The 26041-nt window shown below is 44.4% G+C and overlaps 1 protein-coding gene across 6 annotated transcripts in view; it reads right to left on the bottom strand.

The window, feature by feature from the left end:
* The window catches only part of clip2 (CAP-GLY domain containing linker protein 2), a 167161-nt gene that overhangs the window by 86875 nt on the left and 54245 nt on the right, over nucleotides 1-26041 (bottom strand). For all 6 annotated transcript variants that reach the window (XM_072243338.1, XM_072243339.1, XM_072243337.1 and 3 more), the window contains one exon: nucleotides 21750-22297. In XM_072243338.1, the coding sequence (XP_072099439.1) occupies nucleotides 21750-22297 (548 nt within the window). The remainder of the gene's footprint in view (nucleotides 1-21749; nucleotides 22298-26041) is intronic.

The following is a 26041-nucleotide window of genomic DNA, read 5'->3' as shown; positions in this document are numbered from 1 at the left end:
TCCTACTAACCCAACACAAAAAATTTGCTATGAAGTATAATTCTTTACTCTTTTTTGTATATTGTTTCATATTTGTGTTGTGGTTGATCATTGGGCGACTCACACCTTATCCACACCAAAGCAATTAATCTGTTGGCAGGGTTGACGGCTATTCATACCAGGCAACGGGGGCTCAGTGGGGCAAAGACCCTTACGCATAAATGAGTATTACAACCAGGGATTTTGATCAATTTAACTGAGAATTCTTATTTGTGAATCACATGCCCATTTTTTTTTCACAGCAGAACCCCCCACCAAAAAAAGAGAAAGTTGTGATGTGTGAAAAATTAAAAATTCAAAAACTGAAATGTCAGCTATTCATTCCCTTTTGCTCCGTTCTTAGTTGAAGCAGCTCTCACCACTCTCAGTGGAGTACAACTAGCAGTTAAAAGACAGGAAATACAAACTTGCAAGGGTGGAACAATGGGCCAAGTTTCAGAAGGCTGAGAGCTTCCAAGTTCTTAGATGTGAATATCACTAATAATCTGCCCGGGTCTGACCATGGCCTAGAAAGCTCACCAAGGCTTTTACTTCTTGAGGAGGCTAAGAAAATTTGGCCCCTCTGTCGATGCTTTACAGCTTTTAATCAATGCACTGACTACCTGAAGGTGCTGGGGATCTGGTTCGGAGGGGATGAGGTGTACATTTTCACAAATAAAATGGCAGAGACATTTTATGTTTAGAAAAAAAACCGTAGCAACTCTTTTATTGAACACCAAAAAACTGAACACAAAGTGCTGTAAAAGTTCTTTAGGCAATTACCTTATCATGTCAGACCAACCTCTTAAAGTGAACCCCAACAAACTGAGGGTGGTTGTTTCCATCTATTACATTACCCTACACAGACACCCCCGCCTCAGAATTCACTAAAACTGGCACTGAGCAGAGGTCTAGCCACTTCAGTCAAGATGAAGTCCATTGTGTAACGTTGCCCACTGAAGCAGAACAACGTTGGTCTGGACTCTGCTGCTGTTGGGAGCTTCTAGTGAGGTTTTGTAGATGTTTGATTTCTTATTAAAAGGCAATGCAGCACACTTACTTAAGCACCCGTGTCACACAGGAAGCGTCACCCTGAAAGGGCGGCTGTAATGAACAGTAGATGACCCTGGCAGCTGGAACCCACAGTGTTCACGGACCTCAGATGTCCTGATGCACTGGCACTGTCGAAGCTGCAAGGCGGGCAGCACTTCCTAAAGTTTGTGTCAAAGCGAGCGTGGTAAAAACACAGGCTCAGCGTCGTCTGTTTCGCAGATACGGGCGTCCTTATGTTGGGGACCTTGCTGAGAAAGGAGGAGGAACGATGCACGGCTGCCTAGCTGAGCGTAGACTATCAGCCATTTTAGCAAGCTCCCTGTAATCCTTCACAGGTGAATTAGCAAGGGCTATGCAAACTTGATCGGGTATTTGTTACACGAAGAGTTCTTTAAAAATGAAACAAGGATGGTGATTTCCCAGGAGAGACAGCATGTGGTCCATTAGCTCCAACGGCTTACTATTGCTGAGACTGGGTAAGAAGAGCAACTGTTTGGCGCGCTCAGACTCTGATAGTCGAAAACTCTGTAAAAGGTGAGGTTTCAGCAAACGGTATTTATTGTGTTCGTTCGGGTGTTCTAGTAGACTTACCGTTGTTGGTGGCGATTTCTCACAGCGCAAATTGGGCCTCAACTCGTACAAACCAAGCGACGGCATTTTGCTCCCAAAACTCCAGCAGTTGCAAAGTTTCTGTGTTGGCCAGCACGCTCAATAATTTTGGAATTGTCCGAGAGCATCAGGGTCACCAATGCAATATCCACAGTCCACTCTGACCGACGGAGGCCTCAGACTCAGAGACTGTACTTTCCCCTTAGCTGTTACACTTCATTCTGTATTCTGTTATTGTATTACCTTGTACTACCTCAATGCACTGTGGAATGATATGATCCGTACAAACTGTACGCAAAACAACCTTTTCACTGTATGTCAGTGCATGTGACAATAATAAACCAACTCCAATTCCGTTTCTGGCATTACTTGCTGCCTTCTGTGACTCCTTTCCTCATTCTCGCTGACTAGTCATCAGCCCTCCCTCACCTTACACAGCAATCCTCTTTCCTTATCGCTGTGCTCCCCCCTCCCGCTCCACATCGACCTCTTGGACAGCAGAGCTTGGGGCCTTACCAGCAGGAAGACTAATTCCATTAATGGTATTGGCAGATGATATGCTGGGAAGAATTGAGGGAATACATTACTGTAAGCTGCAATCTATTTTATGGCACATTTTCCAATTACAGCTTTGAGACAAAGGCAATAAAATAAAGAACATATGCGCAAATGGGCAGATCCATTTTCACCCATAAATGAAGACTCACGGGGGGGGGGGGGGTTAAAAGGAAAGCCTCTGAGCCAACCATCTCAGGCTTCAGATGCAGACAGCTCACTGCCTTTTGTGTTGCTTGTTAATTAGAGCTTGCGGCCAGCTCTAAGCTGCTGTCACGCGCATTCTCCTGTCAGTAGGTACCCAGTCTTAACTAGAATACAAAGTCACCTTACTGAATGCCAGAACGGCATAAGTTACAGTCATAAAAGTACAACAATACGGCTGTCAGCAAAAGTGTATAAGGGGAAGTGATTCAGCTCTGAATCAGAATCAGAATCAGGTTTAATATCGCCGGCATAAGTTGTGAAGTTTGTTATGCGGCACCAGTGCACTGCAATACATAATAAAAACTATAAATTATGGTAATATATAAATACTGTAATTTATAGTGTATATATACACAGTTAAATAAGTAGTGCAAAAAGAGAAAAAAAAGTATTGTTCATGGGTTCAGTGTCCATTTAGAAATCTGATGGCAGGGGGGAAGAAGCTGTTCCTGAATTGCTGCATGTGGCTTTCAGGCTCCTGTACCTCCTTCCTGATGGTAACAGTGAGAAGAGGGCACGTCCTGAGTGACGGGGGTCCTGAATGGCGAATGTTGCCTTTTTGAGGCACCACTCCTTGAAGATGTCCTGGAGGCTGTGGCAGCCAGTGCCCGTGGTGGAGCTGACCGAGTTCACAACTTTCTGCATCTTTTATTGAACCTGTTCAGTAACCCCACCCTCCCCCACCTTCACCCATACCAGACAGTGATGCAGCAAGTTAGAATGCTCGACACATGTTTTTTTTAATGTAACGGCCACTAACTAGCCTTGGGGAGGCTGAGCAATCAAAATCTAGCCGCTTCTTCAAAAGTGAGACGTGATGGGAGTGAAGGGGTTTCTGACACTACGAGTGATGGGGGAGGGGTTTCTGATGCTACGAGTGATGGGGGAGGGGTTTCTGACGCTACCAGTGATAGGGAAGGGGTTAAACGCTGCCGCTGAGAACGTGTGTGGCCGTTACCTTCGGAGGTTTGACAGTGAAGTACGTGGGTATCTCTATCGGGCAAATGGTGGATGCTGGCAAATGATGGTGATGGTAATGATGACTTTTTTCCCGCCACTAATGAGGGTTTGGTACTGGAGCCCAGATGAGGACGGATGCCCTGATCCTACACCAGACAGGGAGAGTCTTCCAGACAGGTGCTTGGACATTCTGAGAGGAGATAACACACCAACCAATGCCAGGCCTTGCAGACCGGGATGTATTGCGCAGCTTCACCCGTGTCCTGTCAGTCACATCCCACACTGCACTCTATACATCAACATCCTGTCACAGAGTCTGACGTGTCGCCAAGTCCCTCTCACCTACCAACCGCTGTATCAGTGCAGACTCTGACCTAGACGTGCATTGTATCACCCCGCTATACACGTCACTGGGCTGTAAGCTTTGTGCCCACAGCTCGCAGTTCACAGGCACTGAAAGCACCGTGTGACCAACAACAGGCATGTTAGCTAAACACCTGCATAATAGTCACTGATAGAGTTCCCTCCCATGCAGGACAAGGTAATGCACCCCCGAAGGCAGCAGCAGCTCACTCCATGGTCCAGCACGTCACCTCATCTCCATCTAGGAGGCACAGCGTTCTGTCATGATTTAAACTCCGGCGGAAACCACTTTTGAGTGTTCTCATCACAAACAAGAGAAAATCTGCAGTTGCTGGAAATCCGAGCAACAAAATGCTGGAGGAACTCAGCAGGCCAGGCTGTAACCAGGGAAAAGAGTACAGTTGACGTTTCAGGCCGAGACCCTTCGGCAGGACTGGAGAAAAAAAGCTGAGGAGTAGATTTAAAAGGTGGGGGGAAGGGAGAGAGAAACACCAGATGATGGGTGAAACCTGGAGGAGAGGGAGGGATGAAGTAAAGAGCTGGGAAGTTGATTGGTGAAAGAGACAGACAGCTGTGGAAGAAAGAAAATGGGCGAGGAGCACCAGAGGGAGGTGACAAGTGGGCCAGGAGATAAGGTGAGAGGGAAAGGAGGATGGGAAATGGTGAAGGGGGGGCAGTTTGGGGGCACTACCGGAAGTTAGAAAAATCGATGTCCATGCCATCAGGTTGGAGGCTTCCCAAACGGAATATAAGGTGTTGTTCCTCCAACCTAAGCATGGTCTCATCACGACAGTGAGGAAGCCATAGATGGACACAGAACTGCTGCTCACTGGATGCTTTTTGTTTATTGCACCATCCTCTGTGAACTCTAGAGATTGTTATGAATGAAAATCCCAGGAAATCAGCAGATTTTGAGATACTTAAACCATTCCGTCTGGCACCAACAATCATTCCATGGTCAAAGTCACTGAGTTCACATTTCTTACCCATTCTGGTGTTTGCTCTGAACAACAACCGAATCCCTTGACCACGTCTGCATGCTTTTATGAATTGAATTGCTGCCACATGATTGGCTGATTAAATATTTGCTTCAACAAGCAGGTGTACAGATATATCCAATAAAGTGGTCACTGAGTCTATATTGGCCAATTATTTTCTAATTCTCACTTTTTTGGGACACAGGAGAAAGCAAAGGCAGGCACAGAGAGAACATGCAGACTCCACACAGAAAGCACTGGAGGTGCTGTGAGAAAGTGGCTCTAGTAGGTGTGCAACATATCCACATCCTGACATCAAGCATACCCACATTTCAAAGACGTGCAAGTCCGAGGATTGGTCGTCTCCTGCGGGTGTGTGAGTGGGAGGATCCAAGGAGGAAATGATGGGAAGAATAAATTGGAATTAGCTTGACGTTTGACGTTGACAATCAGCCCGTCTCTGTGCTATCTGACTCAATGGACATTTGTGCAGTGCAAAGCGAAGGGGCCAGTGCATGACGCAGGCAGAGGGCAACCTTTCAGCACACCAGTGCACCTCAGCTGGTGGCGGAGTCCCACAGCCCACTGGAGCAAGACTTGCTTCCTGGTGAACCCTTCTCCTCAACTTTCCCAATGACTGGCAGTCACCTATCATTGCCCTGTGAGCCTCTGGGAGCAGGGTCCCCCACCTGAGGTCCAGTAACCTCTCAGTTAATGGTAGGGGCCCACAGTAAACCAAAGGTTGAGATCTCCTGTCTGGGAGATGTTTGCAGCAATAGCCACTGCCAGTGCACAAATACACAGATAACTGGCAGGGCAGCCAATTCCAACAACCTGCCCACTCAGACTCAGCAACTGGCCAGGTTTCTGTTCCAGTTGGTTGAATGCAGGTGTGAAAAGTCTAACTGAAGCCAGGTAAGCAGCCCAGGTTGCTCCATGCCAACCAGGAGTCATCAACCTCCAGTGCATAAATGTGCAGCTGTATCGAGATCCATAGTGACTCATCTGCGAAGTGCCAGATTCCCCACTTCCGTCTTGTGGCCGTTTCTGTTTCCTGCCCTCTGCATCGAAGCGTGATGATTGCTGGCTGCTTGAGAGAAGGAAAGCTGCTTAAATGGTGGCTGGTGGCATCTAGAGGGCTCAGAGAGGAAAAACCCCGAGCACCCTGTGAATCAGGGCAAGCCTCTGAGAGCCCGTCTCCAGACTGGTAATATTTCAGGGAACACAGAAAACAGAATACTACAACAATTATGAGCCCTTTGGCTCATGATGTTGCCTCGACCTTTTAACCGACTCCACAATCAATCTAACCCTTCCCTCCTACATAGCACTTTCCTTTCATCCATGTCCCAATCCCAGCGTCTCCTAAATGTCCCTAATGTACCTTCCTCTACCACTATCCCAGAAAGTGCGCTCCAGACAGGTACCATGCTCTGTGTGGAAAACCGACATCTCCCCTAAACGTTCCTCCACTCTGGGAAAAAGGTGCTAGCTGTCCAGTTATGCCTCTTGTAATCTTAGACACCGTTATCAAGTCATCTCTCATCCTCCTTTGCTCTAAAGTCCTGTTAATGTAAACTGTTTCTAGTCCTATTGGTGTAAACTGCTTCTAATCCTATTAGTGTAAACTGTTTCTAGTCCTGTCAGTGTAAACTGTTTCTAGTCCTGTCAGTGTAAACTGTTTCTAGTCCTGTTAGTGTAAACTGTTTCTTGTCCTGTTGGTGTAAGCTGCTTCTAATCCTATTAGTGTAAACTGTTTCTAATCCTGTCAGTGTAAACTGTTTCTAGTCGTGTTTGTATAAACTATTTCTAGTCCTGTTAACGTAAACTCTTTCTAGTCCTGTTACTGTAAACTGCTTCTAGTCCTGTTGGTGTAAACTGTTTCTAGTCCTGTTAGTATAAATTGCTTCCAGTCCTGTCAGTGTAAACTGCTTCCAGCTCTGTTAGTGTAAACTGTCTCTAGTCCTGTGAGTTCCATTATAGGGTATGTTAGGTGTGTGTTCATGCACACTAAGTACCCAACCAAGATTGCTCGTTAATTAATTTAAAAGGCACATAATTGATATCAATATTCAATGGGGCAACTTAGCCTTGCAGTTTGCAATCTTTGGGAGAAATTAGATTTAGCAGAAGATGTATGAAGCACACGATTTACAGGCTGTGAATCAATGTTTTAACAAGGGGATCTCTTCAGCGTCATGCTGAGGTGAAGCCCACTAATAATCTGAGTGTTGGGAAGCCCAAAGTGATCAGCAGCTTATTCTAAGTGCTTCTTTGTTTCTATATCGGTGTCTTAATAAAAAAGGTTCAAAGTTTCATTTATTATCAAAATATACCTCTGAAATTCTTCTTCTCCAGATAGCCATGAAACCAAGGAAGAACAAAAAGGAAAGGCAGCACGATCATCAACCCCAAAATCTCCCCTCCCCCTCCCCGCACAAAAAAGGAAACAGAAACAGAACAGGCACATCAACCCCCAAACCCTTCCTCCCGCACAAAAAAAACAGAAGAGGTATATCGACCCCCAAATCCACCCCCTCCCCCGCACAAAAAAAAAGAGAACCATTGGATGAAAAATATGGAAAACAAACAAACAAACTATAAGACCGATGAAAGTCCACAACCAAAACACAGAAAACCTGGGCAACATTCTGCAGGCACAGCAGCAGGATCTCCCCTTTCCGGAAGCATAGCAGAGCGATCCTCAGTGATCACAAGGCAGGCAGCCAGTGCTCATCTTCCACATGTGCCTCGATGTTTCAATCTCCCTCAGCAATTTAATCGACAAACAATGAAAGCTTTAATCGGCAAAATGGAGTCAAACATCGGCTTACACCCTGTCCCGCAGCCTGCCCTCCATGAGGTTCGTGCACACTGCCTCTGCCTCCCAGAAACCTCTCGGACACTGCAGAGTGCAGAACTACCTAAACGATCTCCAAATTTCTGTATTTGCCTTGATGTTTTAATCTCCCTCATTGCTTTAATCAGCGCACAATGGAAGCTACAATTGGCAAAATGGAGACAAGCATGGGCTACCCACCAAGAGGTTAGCACACGCTGCCTCTGTCTTCCAAAATCCTCTTGGAGCACTGGGACACCCAAACAATCTCCAAACTGCAAATCACAGACTGCAACAGTTCCAGAATCACATCCAAGATGAAAAACAAATGTAAAATACATAAAAGAGCAGAAAGATATAGTTTCATGATCTATCCAGAAGATGTCGACTAAAGGAGCATTGTATACAGGGGCCACCTTGACCAGAAGTCTACTTGTTTTGCCATAAAAAATATAGGTTATCCCCTGATGCATTCTTTAGTCTGTTGGGCAATAGTTTTAGAATTCTATGCATAACTTATATAATATCTTGTCCATAGAGGTGGAACGTACAAAAATTGTCTACGTGTTTGAGATACAATCTGTTCTCCAATTTTGTGTTTCACCTTTGGGCTATTCTGCTGGCTTGTCAATTACCTTGAATTGCAGCAATTCATGAAAATGAAAAGAAAACTGTAAAATTGAAAAATGGAGAATTAAAATTGGAAACGCTGGATACATTCAGCATGATGGGCAACACTAACAGGAAGAAAGGTCATGTTTCTGTTTTAGGTCAAAAACCCTTTGTTCAACTGGGCTCTTGTGGCCTAATCATTAAATATATTTGCTCTTTGTAACTTTCTTTGATTAGTGATGTTTTCTACCTTGTGCCCATTCTTCACGTTTTGAAGGTTATCCTTTCCAAAGTTATTTTCTACAGATTATCCTTTTCAGGATTATTTTCTGCATTTTCCCCCAATTCTTATGATTTTTCTCGGACATAGTCATAGTCATACTTTATTGATCCCGGGGGAAATTGGTTTTCGTTACAGTTGCACCATAAATAATAAATAGTAATAAAACCATAAATAGTTAAATAGTAATATGTAAATTATGCCAGTAAATTATGAAATAAATCTAGGACCAGCCTATTGGCTCAGAGTGCCTGACCCTCCAAGGGAGGAGTTGTAAAGTTTGATGGCCACAGGCAGGAATGACTTCCTATGACGCTCTGTGTTGCATCACTGGATTCTACAATTTATGACCAGCTTACTTCAGCATTCTGGTTGTTAATGGTGGAGCAGATCCCTTGTTAAAACATTGATTGAGCTATTGTGCTCGTGCAGTCCCCGCAGACTCCAATTTCTCCAAGAAAAGCATGCTGCCACACAGAAGTATTCTGTAGCTGCTGATAGTTAAATGGCAAGCTTTGGTGGTAGGTGTGATTGGCAACACATCTACCACCAGAAACATCCAGAAAGGGAATCAGCTGAAGTTCTTCAATTCTTTGGGTGGGTGAACAAAACTCCTAATGAGTGCTCTATCTGTAGGTTGAGCAAAACTTCAGCCCTTACTCAGTCTTACACTGGTAGACTGACTCTGGGATGACTTTGCATGGTCTGTAGATCTCTCCTAAGCTGCTTACATGGCACGTATAATGAGACAAGCAGACCTCATTGTTTCTTTTCATTCAATTCATCGATGAATCATGGAAGGGAAAACACATGCAACTCAGTCATGTCACTGCTTTGGTTCTCCATGAATCTTTTGTCATCTTCATGGCTCCACCTGTTCAAGATGTTCCCAGAAAATGTTTTCCTCGTCACTTTCTAGTATTCTTATATACACATCTCATCTCTCCACCACCAAATTCTGACATGGTTGGTTGAAAAGGTATCGGGTTCTGTAATTTTGTGATCTAGTATTCACAATGTTTCCAGATGATAGCATTGGTCACGTGAATATTGTGACTACAAGAGTGCATCAGAGGCTTTGTACCCTGCAGTGGGTAACTTGCAACCTGACACTCCAAATTCTTCCCACCATCTATGGGTGCAAAACCAGGAGAATGGTGGAATTTGCTCCACGTGCAGGACACTTTACCTGAGTTCCAACAACACGTCACCATGGCCACGAGGGGGAACAAAAAGACTTAACTACGTATACACAAATAGATCCGGTGCTTACAAAGCCATTCCACGCCCTCATCTTGGCCTCTCTGACCACACCTTTAGAATGTTAATCCCAGAAAACTGACCACTACTGAAAATGGAGAAACTAGTCAAGAGGACCGTCACTTTATAGCCTAATGACACAATCTCCATGCTTCAGGACTGTTCTGAATGGACTAACTGGCAGATGCTCAAATGGAGAAGACACAGACCTCAAAGAATATGCCTCATCTGTCATCGGCTACATCAGTAAGTGTGCAGATGACGTCGGTACCCCAAGAACGGTCTTCTCACAGCCCAACCAGAAGCTCTGGCCAAATGCGGAGGTGCGTTCCTTACTAAAATCTTCAAGTCCGGTGACAGGACAGCTGTCAGAATGGCCAGGGGAAACCTCACCTTGGGCATCAAGACAGCAATGACTGCCTACACACAAAAAAATTCAGGAACACCTGTCTGATTACCATCCCCAGTGTGAGTGGTTAGGCATCAAGAGTGTTACTGACTACACAAGGAAAAACAGTGTTGACTGTACCCATGACGCCTAGCTCCCTGATGTTCCACACAACGTTTATGCACACTTTCAGAAAGGCAACACAACACCAGCCACAAAAGCTGCCCCTCCCCCAGTGGCCAGCAACTCTCTGTAACTGCAGCAGACGTGAGAAGGCCTCCGTAGAGAGTCAAGCCCCTGTAAAGTGACCAGTCTGGACGACATCCCAGGCCGATTAATTGGGGAGCGTGCACACCACCTCACTGACACCTTCACATACACCTTCAACACTTCACCCATTCAGGCTGCCATCCCCATCTGCCTCAAGTCCAGCACCATCATCCCTGTACCAAGGAACTCCACAGCTTCAGAGCTAAACGATTACCGCCTGGTGGCACTAATGCCAGTCATCATGAAGTGCTTTGAACAGCTGATAATGGCGTATCAGAAACCCCAATCCTGTCACACTGGACACTCCCAATATGCTTGCCATAAGAACTGCTCTACGACAGAAGCCATAGCGTCTGTCATACACATACACTGATGTCAGAACGCTATTTCAGGATTTCAGTTCAGCATTCAGCACTGTTGTCCCACGGACCTTGGTGAACAAACTCTCACTCCTCAGTCTAAATACACCACTGTGCAACTGGGTGTTGGGCTTCCTAACAAACAGAGCTCAGACAGTCAGGATGTACAACTGCTCCTCCCTCCCCATCATCCTCAACATGGGCCCCCCCCACCCCCCAGGGCTGTGGGCTGTACACTCTCCTCGCATGTGACTGGCACAGCCAAACGCCCCAGCAATCACATTGTCATGTTCACCCATGACATGACATCAACAATCACCAACAACAATGAGGTGGCCTACAGAGAGGAGATGGAAGAGCCCTGGTGCCGGGCAAACAACCTCTTCCTCAATGTCAAAGGAGATGGTGACTGCCTTCAAAAGAACTTGCACAACTCACACCTCTGTTTAACCTCTTCAACCAGCAGTTTAAAACTCCTGGGAGCACACATCACACACAACCTCTCATGGTCCCAAAACACATCACACAGAGTCAGGAAAGCTCACCAATGCCTCTGCTTTCTGAGAAGGCTGAAGAGGGCTAGACTATGCACAGCAGTAGTCATGATCTTCTACTGATGTACAGTAGAGAGCATCTCACATGCTCCATCACTGCATGGTACGGAAAATGCACTGCGGCAGACAGGAAGGCTCTACAATGGGTAGTCAAACCTGCCCAACGCATCACCAGTACCAGCCTACTGACCATCAAAGACATATATATAGAAAGGTGCTGCAAAAGGGCCAGTAACATCATGAAGTAACCCACCCGCCTAGCTCATGGACTATTTGGATATTCCCACCAGGGTGAAGGCTACAAGGCATCCACATCAGGACTACCAGGCTCAAAAACAGGTACTTTCTCCAAGCAGTAAGGTTGATCAGCACCTCTACTTATTAACCCACACCTCCAGACTCCCAACCACTGCGAATTTATCATTTCCCATCAGTCACCTTATATGCGGACACTCCTGTGCCTAGTGTCACTTTATGGATGTACAATCTATCTATGTATATTATCTATTTCATGTATTTATATTTATTGTGCTTTTTTTTTGTTATTGTTGTGTTCCTTATCTTATTGTGTTTTTTTGTGCGACATCAGATCTGGAGTAACAATTATTTCATTCTCCCTCACATCCCTGTACTGGAAGTGACATTAAACAATCCCGACTTGCTGTCAGTACCTCCAGTTGAACTTTGTCTTTTTGTGTGTTTCCCCCTAGCTGTCAGTCTGTGGTTTTGTATTGCCAAGTGTTTCTGTCCCCGCTCCTGCTCTACTCCGGCCCCTGTATTACTGAATATTCCGTCTCTCACCTGTTTCTCATTATTACCTGTATTGCTGCCTCCTCTGTCTCATTGTGCCCCACCTATCATCTGCCTCTCTGTTTATTGCTCAGTGTATTTCAGTCCTGTGTTTTCACCTGTTTGTTACCAGATTGTGCCAGTGAATTTTCCTGAGCCTTTCCAGCATTTGTATCTGTACTCTGTCCATGTGAATATCGACTCTGCCTGTTTCCCGATTCGGTTTTCGGATTTCTCTGGATGTTTTGATCTCTGCCTGAACTATGACACCGATTTTGTTTGCACCTCAGGATTTGTTACTCAATTAATATCACTGTGTACGCAGTACTTTGTCTGTGATTGGATCCCTGCTCCAGTGTCTTGACACATGCGCTTATAAGTTCAGCTTGAACAACTCTCAAGAAGTTTGGCGCTAGCAAGGTTAAAGCAGCCTGTTTGATTGGCAGCACAGCTACCATTAGAGACCTACATATTCTCTAACACCACCACCAGATAATGACTACTGTCTACAAGATATAGTTACCCGCCCAGATTATTCTGGCAGCATCTTCTGCACCCACAACTTCCTCAACTTCCACCACCAAACAAGACAAAAACAGTAGGTGCATGAGAACTCTACTACTTGACTGGTTCCACACCATCACAACTTGGAACTTATACAAGAATTATCTATTCAGTACCTCCTGAACAACAACAGAAACGGGCAAAAATGTTGACCTTATCAATTACAAAGGGTCTTTGACCTGAAGTACGTATTAACTCAACTTCTCTTCGTACATTGGGGTGGCATAGTAGCGTAGTGGTTAGCGCAATTCTTTACAGTACCAGCGACCCGTGGTTCAATTCCCACCCCCGCCTGTAAGGAGTTTGTACGTTCTCTCTGTGACCGCGTGGGTTTCCTCTGGGTGCTCCGGTTTCCTCCCAGGCTGGCTGGTAGGTTAATTGGTCATTGTAAATGGTCCAGTGATTAGGATAGGATTAAATCAGGGGATTGTTGGGCAATGCTGTTTGAAGGGCTGGAAGAGCCTATTCCATGCTGTATCTCAATAAAATAAATAAAAACAAATAAATAAATAAATATGTGGCCTGACCAGCTAATCACTTGCAACATTTTCTGATTTTATTTTAGATTTCCAGCATCTGCAGTTTGTTTTTGGATTTTCGCCCAATGAATTGACACTCAGCAGAGAGCCAGTAGAATTAATGCTCACTGGTAGATTTTCCTGTGTTTGTTTTAGAAAGCACAGGGAACAGAATGCTGTACAACAAGGAATGTATTCTGCACAGATGAACTTTAGTAGTAGACACATTTCTTTTAAGCCACCTGGTTTAATTGCTAAATCTATGAGAATCAGATGCCAAGTTTCCTTAGAGGGATTTGAATGTGAAGACTAGTACTGCTTCATTCAGATCGTGTGTCCATCCATTGCTATGACTAATTCATTCTGGCTCCCAATTTGAATAGTATTAGCATGAATGTTGAAATGATGATTTCAGAACCTTTTATAATTCTTCTCTTCATCACAATGCAATTTGATATCAGAGTGAAGTGAAGTATTACATTGAACAGGAAGTTTCACAGGAATATGAATACTTTCAGCAACCTCTCGCACAGATTTTTCACAAAACTAGTTGCATCATTAACCTTCTCAGCTGCGATTCTGTAACTCCTAATCAAAGTTCAAAGTAAATTTATCATCAAAGTACATATACGTCACCATATACAACCCTGAGATTCTTTTTATTGTGGCCATACTCAGGAAATCTATGGGATAGTAACGATAACAGGATTAATGGAAGATCAACCAGAGTGCAGCTTCTTCTGGTCTTGGACAGGACAACTTCCATACCAGGTTGTGATGCACCCCAGAAGAATGATTTCTATGTTACAACCAACAGATCAAATCAAAGCTTTGCAATTGCATCACATCCAGTTGGGAAACATGGTGGACAACTACACAGCTAATGGGCAAAAGGAAGAGGGAGATGGGTGGCCCAAGAACCAAGATGAGGCCCAACTTGTGAGCGCTAAGGACAAGATGGAAGCATTTGTAGTTGCATTCAACTGGGAGTGTGGAATAGATCATCTCAGCTTCCTCCTGAGAGCTTCATCATGAAGAAACCAGTCTTCAGCCAGATGGATTCACTTTGCAATGATATCAAGGATGGCAGGGAGCACCGGACACAGCAAAGGAGTCAGGACCAGACAACATCCCAGCTGGAGGATGGATGACCTGCTCGCCTCAACTAAACATACCTCCATCCAAGTTGTTTCCGTAAAATCATACGAACATCTACCCAACAGCGTGGAAAATCCAGCGAGCCATCTCAGTTTACAAAAAAGATGCAGGACAAACCCAATCTTGTTAATACCCACTCATTCAGTCTGCTCCAAATCATCAGCAAGGTGAGGGAAGCCACTGCTGATAGCACAATCAAGCAGCATCTACTCACCAATATCCAAATCACTAATGTCCAACTTGGGTTTCTCCAGGAACACGTGAATACAGATCTCATTGCAACCTTGGTCCAAAGCATGGAGCAAAGAGGTGAGTCCTGAGGAGAGGAGTGTGTGATTTTCCTTAACATCGAGAAAGCATAGGGACCAAGTTTGTTACTGAGGTGCCCTGGAAAAATGGAAGCCAATGGACAAAGTGAAAACACTTCTATGGCTGGAGTCTTCCCTTGATCAAGGGAAGATACTTGTGTTGCCTGGTGCTGCCGGACCCACTGAGATCCTCCAGTATCTCACTTGTTGCTCCAGATTCCGGTGTTGACACCCTCATGTCTCCAAAGCAATTGTGTCATTGGAGGTCAATCACTTCGTCCCCAGGACAGCACTGCAGAGGAGATCATCCGAGCAGTGACTGGGCCCAACCATCTTCATGGCATTCCTTCTGTCATGGGTCAGAAGTAGGGATGCGCTATATTCAGTTCAAATAGCAATCTCTAATCAAATGAAGCAGCTCATGCCCGCACGCAGAGAGACTAAACAACACTCAGGGTTGAACCACAGAGTCAGAAACAGGTTTATTATCACTGACTTGCAAGTTGTGAAATTTGTTCTTTTGAAGCAGCAGTGCAGTACAAAATAAATGAGTACTGCAAAAAAAAAGTAACAAGGCAGTGTTCATGGGTTTAAGGACCATTCAGGATTCAAATGGTGGAGAGCAAGAAGCTGTTCCTAAATCATTGAGAGTGGGTCTTGGCTTCGGTCCCTTTTCTAATGAGAAGAAGGCACGTCCTGGATGGTGAGGAACCCTAGTGATGGATGAGGCATCTCTTCTTGAAGTTGCCAAAGTGATGGAGAGGGTTGTGCCCGTGATGAAGTTTGCTGAGTCTCCAGCTCTCTGCAGGCTCTTGCAATGCCGTGCATTGGGACTGCCATACCAGGCTGTGATGCAACCAGTTAGAATGCTCTCCACAGTATATCTCTAGAAATTTACAAGAAACTTTGGTGACGTACTAAATCCCCTCAAACTCCTAACAAAGTAGAGGCACTAGCATGCCTTCTTCATCATTGCCTCAACATGTTGGGCCCAGGATAGATCTTCCAAGATGCTGACCCACCAGAAACTTTCCTCTGACTGTTCCTCAACAAGGACTGATGTGTGTTCACCTCCTTGGAGTCCACAATCAATTCTTCAGCCTTGCTGACGCTGGGTGCAAGGTTGTTGTTGTGATACTGCTCAACCAGCTGATCTATCTCACTCCTGTATGGTTTGTCGCCACCATTGGGATTCTGCTACAACAGTCGTCCCATCAGTGAATTTACACAAGGTGTTTGAGCTGTGCGTAGCCACACACTTGTAACTGTAGAGAGAGAGTAGAGCAATAGACTAAGCATGCATCCCTCGGGTGTGCCTGTACTAACCAAACTTAAATTCTGTCCTTGGCATATTGCCCAGATTCCGAAAAAAAACCTTTCTATTAAATCAGGGATCTTTACTGGAAAAGTGATCACTGCACAGAATTAACTTCCACAGGAAATAATGAAAAATCCTCAATACATTTAAGACTTAACAGGATGTTACAAAATGTGGAGAATGGGGAGGATAAAACAGAATAACGGGCTGCCCATCACAAGGAAACAGCCTCAGTGATCTTTCTGGCCCATAACTTAACTCTGAACTTGCTCAATATTTTAAAACAGGAAAGCTGGGAAGTTACTACAGTATATAAAACAGAGAAACCCATGATGTAACAACCCATCACTTTGTACCAAAGTGTTTAGACTGTAACTATTGCTTAAAAAAGATATAATTTAGCTCCTTGTTTTATTTATTCTTATTTGTTGAGATGAATGAAGAGGTTTGGAGAAGAACCATGGGATTGACTTCTTGCAGTTTGGGAATAGATTGCGTAAATAAGGTTTGCCACTCTTGGCATCTTCAGTACTCACAAGAACATGGATGAAAGGAATATTTTGCAAATGCATAACAATTCCAAATAGAAGAGTCCCATAAAGAAGTCAATCTAAAAGTTACAGACTCCTGGAAATGGATATCACGAATTTGTACACTGGGGGCATCTCAGGACTGTTGTTGAGAAGTTCTTGTCCGTGAAAACAATGCTTACAATAATTTTCTGGACCGTTTCTGACTGTTTACCTGATGTGATTAGGAATTTGCAATTACCTGTAGAAGGATCCGACTAATCCTCCTGAGATGATTGCATCCTTGTGATAGCTCTGATCGCAATGTACAGGAATTTGAGATGGAAAGTCAGTTGTAAAGAGCAGGGATTGAAACAAAGTAGGGGCAGGGGAATGAGTCTCGTGATTAAAGTGACTGAAGTAGGGTGTGGAAGAAGTTTGGATCAGTGGATGGATGCTCGGAAGGAACAGGAAGGTACAGGCAATCTAGGATCCAGTTACCACAAAGAAGGGTGGAGAAGTGAGAGTCAGTTCAGGTTCAGAGGAGCTTAGTGATCATGAGGTGAACATGGAAACTGGAGTTTCCAAGTCCATAACAGCCAGAGGCAGAAGAAGCCACGATTTTTCCACTCCATCCCCCTCCTCAGCAATCTCCTTCCCTATCTGTCCACAGTTCCCACATCAACCTCATTAATCACCTTAGAACCCACAGGATCAGAATGGAAAAAAGCCATTCATGACCCAAAGGCTTGTTCATTCACAGTAAGTGCAGAAGTGGAAGCCATTTTTACCCCTTGTAGCATTACAACCACCAATTACAAAGCAGAGGTCTTTAACTAGCTGATATAACCCTTCACCCTAGCATCACCTCCTACACCAGGAACTTTAGGATGAAACTTCTTCAAAAAGCAACAGCTGAACTGTTTGCGATACAATACCATAGTCCCAACCATAGTACTGCTTCTGCATTCCCAGTTCCCACATGAAATACAGAAATCTATTATTATCAAAGTACATATATGTCTCTATCTACAACCCTGAAAGTTATTTTCTTGAGGACATACTCAATAAATCCGATAACCATAATAGAGTCAATGAAAGACGCACCAACAGGGCGGACAATCAGTGTGAAAAAGCCAACAAATAGTGCAAATACAAAAATAAATAAATAAATAAACAAACAATAATTATCAAGTGCATGAGATGAAAAGTCCTTGAAAGAGAATCCATAGGTTGTGGGAACAGTTCAATGTCAGGTGAGTGAAGTTATCCCCTCTGGTTCAGGAGCCTGATGGTCCAGGGTAATAACTGTTCCTGAATCTGGTGGTGAGAGTAATGAGGCTCCTGTACCTTCTTCCTGATGGCAGCAGTGGGAAGAAAGTGCTGTATGACCTGTGTGGTGGGGGAAGTCTCTGATGAGGGATGCTGCTCTCCTGCAACAATGCTTTGTGTAGATGTGCTCAATGGTGTGGAGGGCTTTACTCATGATGGACTGGGCCGCATCCAGGACTTTTTGTAGGATTTTCCATTCAAGGGCATTGGTGTTTCTGTACCAGGCTGTGATGCAGCCAGTCAAAGTACTTTCCACCACACATCTATAGAAATTCGTCAAAGTTATAGATGTCATGTTGAACCTTAGCAAACTCCTAAGGAAGTAGAGGTACTACAGTGCTTTGTTCGTAATTGACTTATGTTCTGGACCCAGGAAAGGTCGTCTCCCCCTGTGATCCCCCGATGAGGACTGGTTCATGGTTTCCCCCTCCTGAGGTTAGTAATCAGCTCCATGGTCTTACTGACGGTGTGTCAGAGGTTGTTGTTGTGGCACCACTCAGCCAGATTTTCAATCTCCCTCCTATAAACTGATCTATCACCACATTTGATTCGGCCTATGACAATAGTGCAATCAGCAAACTTGAATATGGCATTGGAGCTGTGTTTAGCCCCACAGTCATAAGCGTAAAGTGAACAGAGCAGGGGGGGCTAAACACACAGCCTTGTGGTGCACCTGTGCTGACGGAGATTGTGGAGGAGATGCTTTTGCCCGTCTGAGCTGACTGAGCCTGCAAATGAGGAAATCAAGAATCCAATTGCACAAGGAGGTATTGACGTCATGGTCCTAAAGCTTATTGATTAGTTTTAAGGGCGTGTTTGTATTAATTGCCAAGCTGTAGTCAGTAGCAAGCATCCTGATGTATGCCCCTTTCCTGCCAGATGATCCAGGGTTGAGTGGAGAGCCAATGGAATGGCACCTAATGTGGACTCGTTGTGCCAGTAGGCAAATCGGATCACTTCTCGGGCAGGCAGTTGATATGTTTCATCAACAACCTCTCAAACACTTCATCACTGTGGATGTAAGTGCTACCGGACAATAGTCATTGAGGTAGGTTACCTCGTTCTTCTTGGGCACCGGTATAATTGAAGCCTGCTTGAAGCAGGTGGGTACCTCAGACTGCCGGAGAGAGAGGTTGAAGATCTCAGTGAACACTGCAGCCAGTTGATCAGCACAGGTCTTCAGTACTCGGCCAGGTAGCCCACCTGGGCCGGATGCTTACGTGGCTCCGCTCTCCTGAAGGATGCTCTCATGCTGACCTCACAGACTGAAACCACAGGTTCATCGGGGGCTGTGGGAGCTCGTGACGGTCCCTCCACGTTTTGACGGTCAGAGTGAGTGTACAGGGCATTGACAAACAAGAACAAAAATCTGCAGATGCTGGAAATCCAAGCAACACACACACAAAATGCTGGAGGAACTCAGCAGGCCAGGTAGCATCTTTGGAAGAGTACAGTTGGCGTTTTGTGCCAAGACCCTCCAACAGGACTGGAGATAAAAAGACGAGGAGTCAGAGTAAGTAAGTCGACTGCACTCTTCAGCATAGAAAGCAGTGAGCTGATCTGGAAGAGAGGCCCTTTGTTGTCACCTATGTCGATTGATTTCACTTTGTGAGCAGTGATAGAATTCAAGCTCTGATGCAGCTCTCGAGCATCCTTCATTGATTCAAGTTTAGTCCGGAACTGGCACTCCGCCTGTGAATGGCTTTCTGGAGATCATAGCCGGACCTCTTGTAACTTTCTTGGTAGTCTACTTGAACGCCTCTGATCTGACGCTCAGCAGGTTGTGAACCTCATGGTTCACCCAGGGCTTCTGGTTGGGTAAGACTCTGAATGATTTTGCGGGGACACACTCGTCTACAACAGTTTTTATAAAGTCCATGACAACCGTGGTGTATTCATTCAGATCCACAGATGAGTCCTTGGACGTGGCCCAGTCCAGTGACTCGAAACAATCCTGTAGCACTGCTCCGCCTCCTGTGACCACTTATTTATTGTCCTAATCTCTGTAGCCTTGCTCTTTAACCTCTGCCTGTATGCAGGTAGGAGAAGGACGGTCAAGTGATCAGATTTACCAAAATGCATTCTGGTCATGAAACAGTAGGCATTCCTTATGCTAGCGTAGCAGTGCTCTAGTGTGGACCTCTGGTGCTGTAGATTATGTGTTGATGGTAATTGGACAGGGATTTCTTCAAACAAGCCTGACCGAAATCCCCAACTATGATTTGAAATGTATTGGGATGGACTGTTCTTGTTTGGTGATGGCATCATGCAGTATCTCAAGTGCCTGATTACAGTCGGCTAATGGCGGTATGTTAACTACAGTCAGGATCATGGAGAACTCTTTTGGTAATTAGAAAGCTCAGCATTTGATTGTTAGGTGTTCAAGGTCGGGGGAACACGAGTTGGACAAAACCGCCATATCGGAGCACAACTGAGAGTTTATCATGAAACACACACTCCTGCCTTTTGCCTTTTCCAAATCAGCAGTTCAGTCCATCTTGCGTATCGAGAAACCTTCGGGTCGAGAGTGCCACATCTGGCATATTCTGGATAAGCTATGTCTCGGTCAAACACAGAACACAACAATTTCTCATTTCCTTTCGATAGGGCAATCTTGTCCTCAGGTCCTTGTTGTCCAGCAAATGCACATTTTCTATCAAGATGTTGAGTAGAGGGGGGTCCTCTCCCATCTGCGTTTCAGCCTGGCTCGGTGTCCCCGCTCCTGCCTCATTTCTGATGAACCTTCATCGGCTTAAAGGTGCCATACCTGCTTGCTTGAGAGTTAAGTCCGTCGAGTCCTTCAGAAGATCATGAAATCTGTCGTTCATTAAGTTGATTTAAACATACGTTGCCTAAAGTGAAATAATATACTGCAGATTGCAGTGAGAGTAATTCAAAAGAGGCATATTTAGAAGTATTGTACGTAGCCTGCAAAACGTTGCCATGGTTCACCAGTGTCATCTTGTAATATTAGGCCAACTTACTTGGACACAGCTGTCTTGGGAAACAAAGGTAATTGTAATGCTGAGGTGTAAATGAATAAGAAAAGGCATCACTAGGAAGAGATGACTAAGGATCTAGGGATGACCAATAGTATTTAATCTTTAATCTTGACGAAAGCACCCAGCCAACATACTTTTCGTCCCTCTTCCCTCCGGGAGAAGGCTCAGGAGCTTGAAGACTCGTCCGGCCAGATTTGGGAACAGCTTCCTTCCAACTGTGATAAGACCGCTGAACAGATCCTGACCTGGATCTGGGCCGTACCCTCCAAATATCCGGACCTGCCTCTCGTTTTTTTTTTTGCACTACCTTACTTTCCCTTTTCTATTTTCTATTTATGATTTATAATTTAATTTTTTAATATTTACTATCGATTTGTGTGGGGCACGTGGGCAAGTGGTTAAGGCGTTCGTCTAGTTATCTCAAGGTCGCTAGTTCGAGCCTCAGCTGTGGCAACGTGTTTGTGCCCTTGAGCGAGGCACTTAATCACACATTGCTCTAGTCTGTGCGAGGTGTGGCGCCCCACACAGACTTACAATCTGCGCCTTGTAAGGCATGAAAATGCCCGACGCAGGCCTCTCATGGTCTGAGTCGACGTTCCCTCCCTTCCCTGTACTGCAGGGAGCGCGAAGCGCAGAATCAAATATCACTGTGATGATTTACGTTCTAGTATCAATTGGCGACAATAAAGTATAAAGTAAAATAAAGTAAAGTAAGCAGCAAATTACTTTCATATAGGGCATATTGTGCATTTCAACCAGTCTGTTAACTCAGCAACTATTCCATAAAAAGTTCTGCCAAACTATGATGTTGTACCATATACTACCATATTGTTCCTGTTAGACCCATCCATCCAACAATGACCCCATTGGTTAAACATGTCATCACAATTCTGCCTATATACCATTTCAGAAAATGCCTTCTTGGTGAAATGAATTCAAGTACTTACCAGAACTCGGTCCCCACATCTCAGCTCTTTATCCCCTTTCTTTACGGATCCGCTGTCAGACAGGTTCGATCCCGACTCATTCCCTGTCTTCATGGAGCTGTTCAAGATGCTTTCCCTCAAAGGGATTGTACAGTTGATCCGCTGAGTGGAGAGTGGTGGAGTGGCAGTGCCATGATGAGATGCTGGCACCGGAAAAGTGACAGACTCTCCAGAAAGTGCATCGCTTCCAGCACCATCGGTTGAGGGGTGCAGTGCCAGTTTTGAGGGTCTTGTGAAAATACCTTGCAAGGGTTCGCATTCAAAGTACCGCACGCCCCCGACCGATCCATCATTCTTCCCCACCGGTTCATCAAGGACAACGCCTGCCCATTTACCCGGGGCGAACTGTGTTTCCCCAAGGAACTGTATGATGCCAGGCTTTACACCATTCACCCAGATACGGTCTCCAATGGCAAAATCCCCAATGCAGTCATCTCCCAGCTCTGCACTCTTTGATGCCAGTCTGTCGCCAGATGTGGGGGCAGAAGCCTGCTTGTGCAGGGGGGAGCCTAGAAAACAGCAGCAAAGATAACAGCATTCAGTTTTCAAGAGACAAACTAATTGTCACACAGCCAACATTCCATTGGGTTGATCAGTAACAACAATGAGTTATCAGCAGTAAGCTAAGCTGATTGGGGAAAATTCTATATCATGCACAAAGCAAAAACACAAGAGATTCTGCAGAATTTGGAAATCCGGAGCAAAACACACACAAAATGTTTAAAACATTGACTGCTTGTTCATTTCCACAGATGCTGCCTGACCTGCTGGGTTCCTCCAGCATTTTGTGTGTCCTGTTCACAAACAAAGCAAAGACCTGAAATTGTGGCAGTCTGCCAAATCACAGATTTAGAGGACTTTGGAATGTGTACAATGGATATTTGAAATACCACACTCTCAACTTTGGAAAATTTCATTCATTTCTAAACTTTTAAATATTTCATATTCCTGTCTAGTCGGGTAGCGTTGTGAAACTAGTTCTATTTAATAATATCCCTTTTTATATTTTGGATCAGTAAAATGATGTTTTATTAATACTGCTGAAAAAATGTACTCACAAAAAACAGGCACTTTTAAAGTCTCTTGTCCATCACTTGGACTGCGTACATCTGTACACTGCTGGGAGACTGTACCGTCGATTGCTGGACATTGTCATTCAGGGTCCTGGACTATATATGATTTTTTTTTGCGAGTGAATATGCTTCTTTGCTTGATATTTTGAATTATGTTACTCGCTATTCTTGAATGTTTGTTTGCTATTTTTGAATGTTTTGCCCCTTGGCCCCAGAGGAACGCTGTCTCATTCAGCTGTATCTATGTATGGTTTGAATGATAATTAAACCTGATTTGATGACTACCAATGGGAATAACATAGTTAAATATCTGAAAATGATCAAAATCTTCAAAGAACCATGCCCATGACAGCATTCTAGGCACTGCAAGAGTGGAATGTTTCTAAACCGTAGAACCTAGAGAGGTCAAGATATTCTTGGTAACAGACTAGGACATTAGACAGATTTAGATGAAGGTGTGAGTAATGTAATTCTTAATTGTACTCTGGAAGCTGATGCTTGCTAAGTCTCAGATGACCGAATAAAACTGAAGTCAATTGGAGTCAGTTTTGAACAACAGTAATGTGAGGACAATCTACGAGTGTTTTTAATAATCATTAGTCAGAACTGATTAGTCAGATTGATTTTGAATATTTCTTTAAAACATAAAAAGGAACCTGTAAATACACTGATGCACAGCAAAAATTAACAAACAGCTTAACAGAATTCCAGAAATTGAATGAGCAAAAAGTGGCCAGTGAAATGGCGAGACAAGAATCCAGAAAGATAATGTGTTCTAAATCTACAACTCCACCTTCAATACTGTCATTCCAAGCAAATTAATCTCCAACTGGCTCTCAACACCTCCCTTTGCAACTGGATCCTTCACTTTTGAATGCCACGATTATTCTCAACACTGGTGTCCCAAAAGTTTGCATTTTCAGCCCCCTGTGCGCTCACAACTGAATGGTCAAATTCAGCGCTAACTTCATATACTAGCTTGCAGATGATACTGCCGAGGTGGGCAGGATCTCAAATAATGATGAGTCACAGTACAGTGAAGAAGTAGAGACACAATGTCATGACCACGACCTTTCCTTCAAGATCGGCAAAACAAAAGAGCTGTTTAAGGAAGTGGGGGGAGTGGGGTACACATGTTCCTACTTACATCAATGGTGCTGAGATCAAGAAGTTTGAGTGCTTCAAGTTCATCACCAGTAGCCTGTCCTGGCCCAAACACTTACACGCCATGGCCAAGAAAGCTCACCGATGCCTCTAATTCTTCAGGAGTCTAAGGAAATGTTTCCTTTGATCCTCAGCAATTTTTACCAATGCACCATGGAAAGGTTTCTATCTGGATGTATCACGGCCTTGAATGGTAACTGCCCTGCTCATAAGCACAAGAGATTGCAGAGCTGTGGACACATCACGGAAAGCAGCCTTCCTTCTAGTTACACTTCTCACTGCTTCAGTAAAGCATAACCAAAGACCCCCACCCATCTTAGGCATTCTTTCTTCTCTTCCTTTACATCAGGCAGAAGATGCAAAAACCTGAAAGCACATACCAGCAGGCTCAAGGACAGCTTCTATTCTCTTGGACGGTCCCCTAATATGATAAAATGGACTCCTGAGATCAGTCTACCTCACTGTGACCTTGCACCTTAGTGTCTACCTGCACTGTACTTCCTCTGTATCTATTCTGCCTTATGCTACTGTTCTACCCTAGGCTACCTGAATGCACTGTTGTAATGGATTAATCTGTATGAATGGTATGGAAGGTATGTGTTGGCGCGTGGCCAAGTGGTTAAGGCATTCGTCTAGTTCGAGCCTTGGCTGAGGCAGCGTGTTGTGTCCTTGAGCAAGGCACTTAACCACACATTGCCCTGTGATGACACTGGTGCCAAGCCCTTCCCTTGGACAACATCGGTGGCATGGAGAGGGAAGACTTGCAGCATGGGTAACTGCTGGTCTTTCATACAAACCTTCCAAGGCGCAAATCCATGGTCTCACAAGACTAACGGATGCCTATATATGGTATGGAAGATAGATTTTCACTGTACATCAGTACACATGACAATAATAAACCAATTTACTAACGTGGCCTTGCAATTCCTCAACGTGCTGCTCCTGGGTAACTTACACTCCAAAAGTCAATACAAATATTTAAGTATCAAAATCAGATCTGTATGATTTCATCTATAAATCACATATAAAAGCAGTCTTATTGAGTTTAGATTATGTAGCCATCATTTTTGTCAAAATGCACCCGTTGGGAAATTGGTTTGCATATCAATTACACATCTTACCATATTCGTGAGTCATTATCAAGATGGAAGGTTAATTGATTACTGTAAATGAACCCTCAGTGTAAGTAAGGTAGTGATGAATCGGGAGATTGAAAATCTGGTCAGGTGGTGCCACACTCACTCATCATCAGAAAACCAGACCTAATTATCGACTACAGTAGGGAGAAGCAGGACCATGAGCCAATCCTCATTAGGGGAACGGAGGTGGGGAGAGTCAGTAGCTTTAAATTCCTTGGTGTTAGCATGTCAGAGGATCTGTCCTGGGACCAGCATGTAAGAAGCATCGATAAGGAAGGCACATCAGCACATAGAGTCAGCATGTCACAAAAAACAACTTAGACAAACTTAAGTAGATGCACAGTTGCATCACCATCTGGTTTGGAAATACCAATGGCCAGGAATGGAAAAAGCTACAGAAAGTGGTGGACACAGCCCAGCCCATCACCGGCAAATCCCTCCCCAACGCCGAATGCATTTACATAGAGTACTGCCACAAGAAAGCAGCATCCATCATCGAAAACCTCCACCATCCAGGCCATGCCCTCTTCTCACTATTAGCATTGGGCAGGAGGTCCAGGAGGCTTGGATCCCACACCACCAGGTTCAGGAACAATTATTACCCTACAACGATCGGGCTCCTGAACACGCGTGGACAACTTCGATCACCATTAAACTGAATTGATTCTACCACCGACAGACTCACTCTCCAGGACTCCTCACAACTCATGTTCTCAGTATTACGTTTATTTGTATGGTTTGTCTTCTTTTGCATTTTGTTTTCTTTGTCAGTCTTTGTTACATATAATTTTTCTATTTTTTTTCAGTAAATATCTGCAAGAATTTCAAGGTAGTGTATGGTAACATAAATGTACTTTGATAACAAATTTACTTTGAA

This window comes from Mobula birostris, chromosome 25 (assembly GCF_030028105.1).
Source record: "Mobula birostris isolate sMobBir1 chromosome 25, sMobBir1.hap1, whole genome shotgun sequence".
Classification (NCBI taxonomy): Eukaryota; Metazoa; Chordata; class Chondrichthyes; order Myliobatiformes; family Myliobatidae; genus Mobula; species Mobula birostris.
This window is presented reverse-complemented; position numbering and strand designations above follow the sequence as displayed.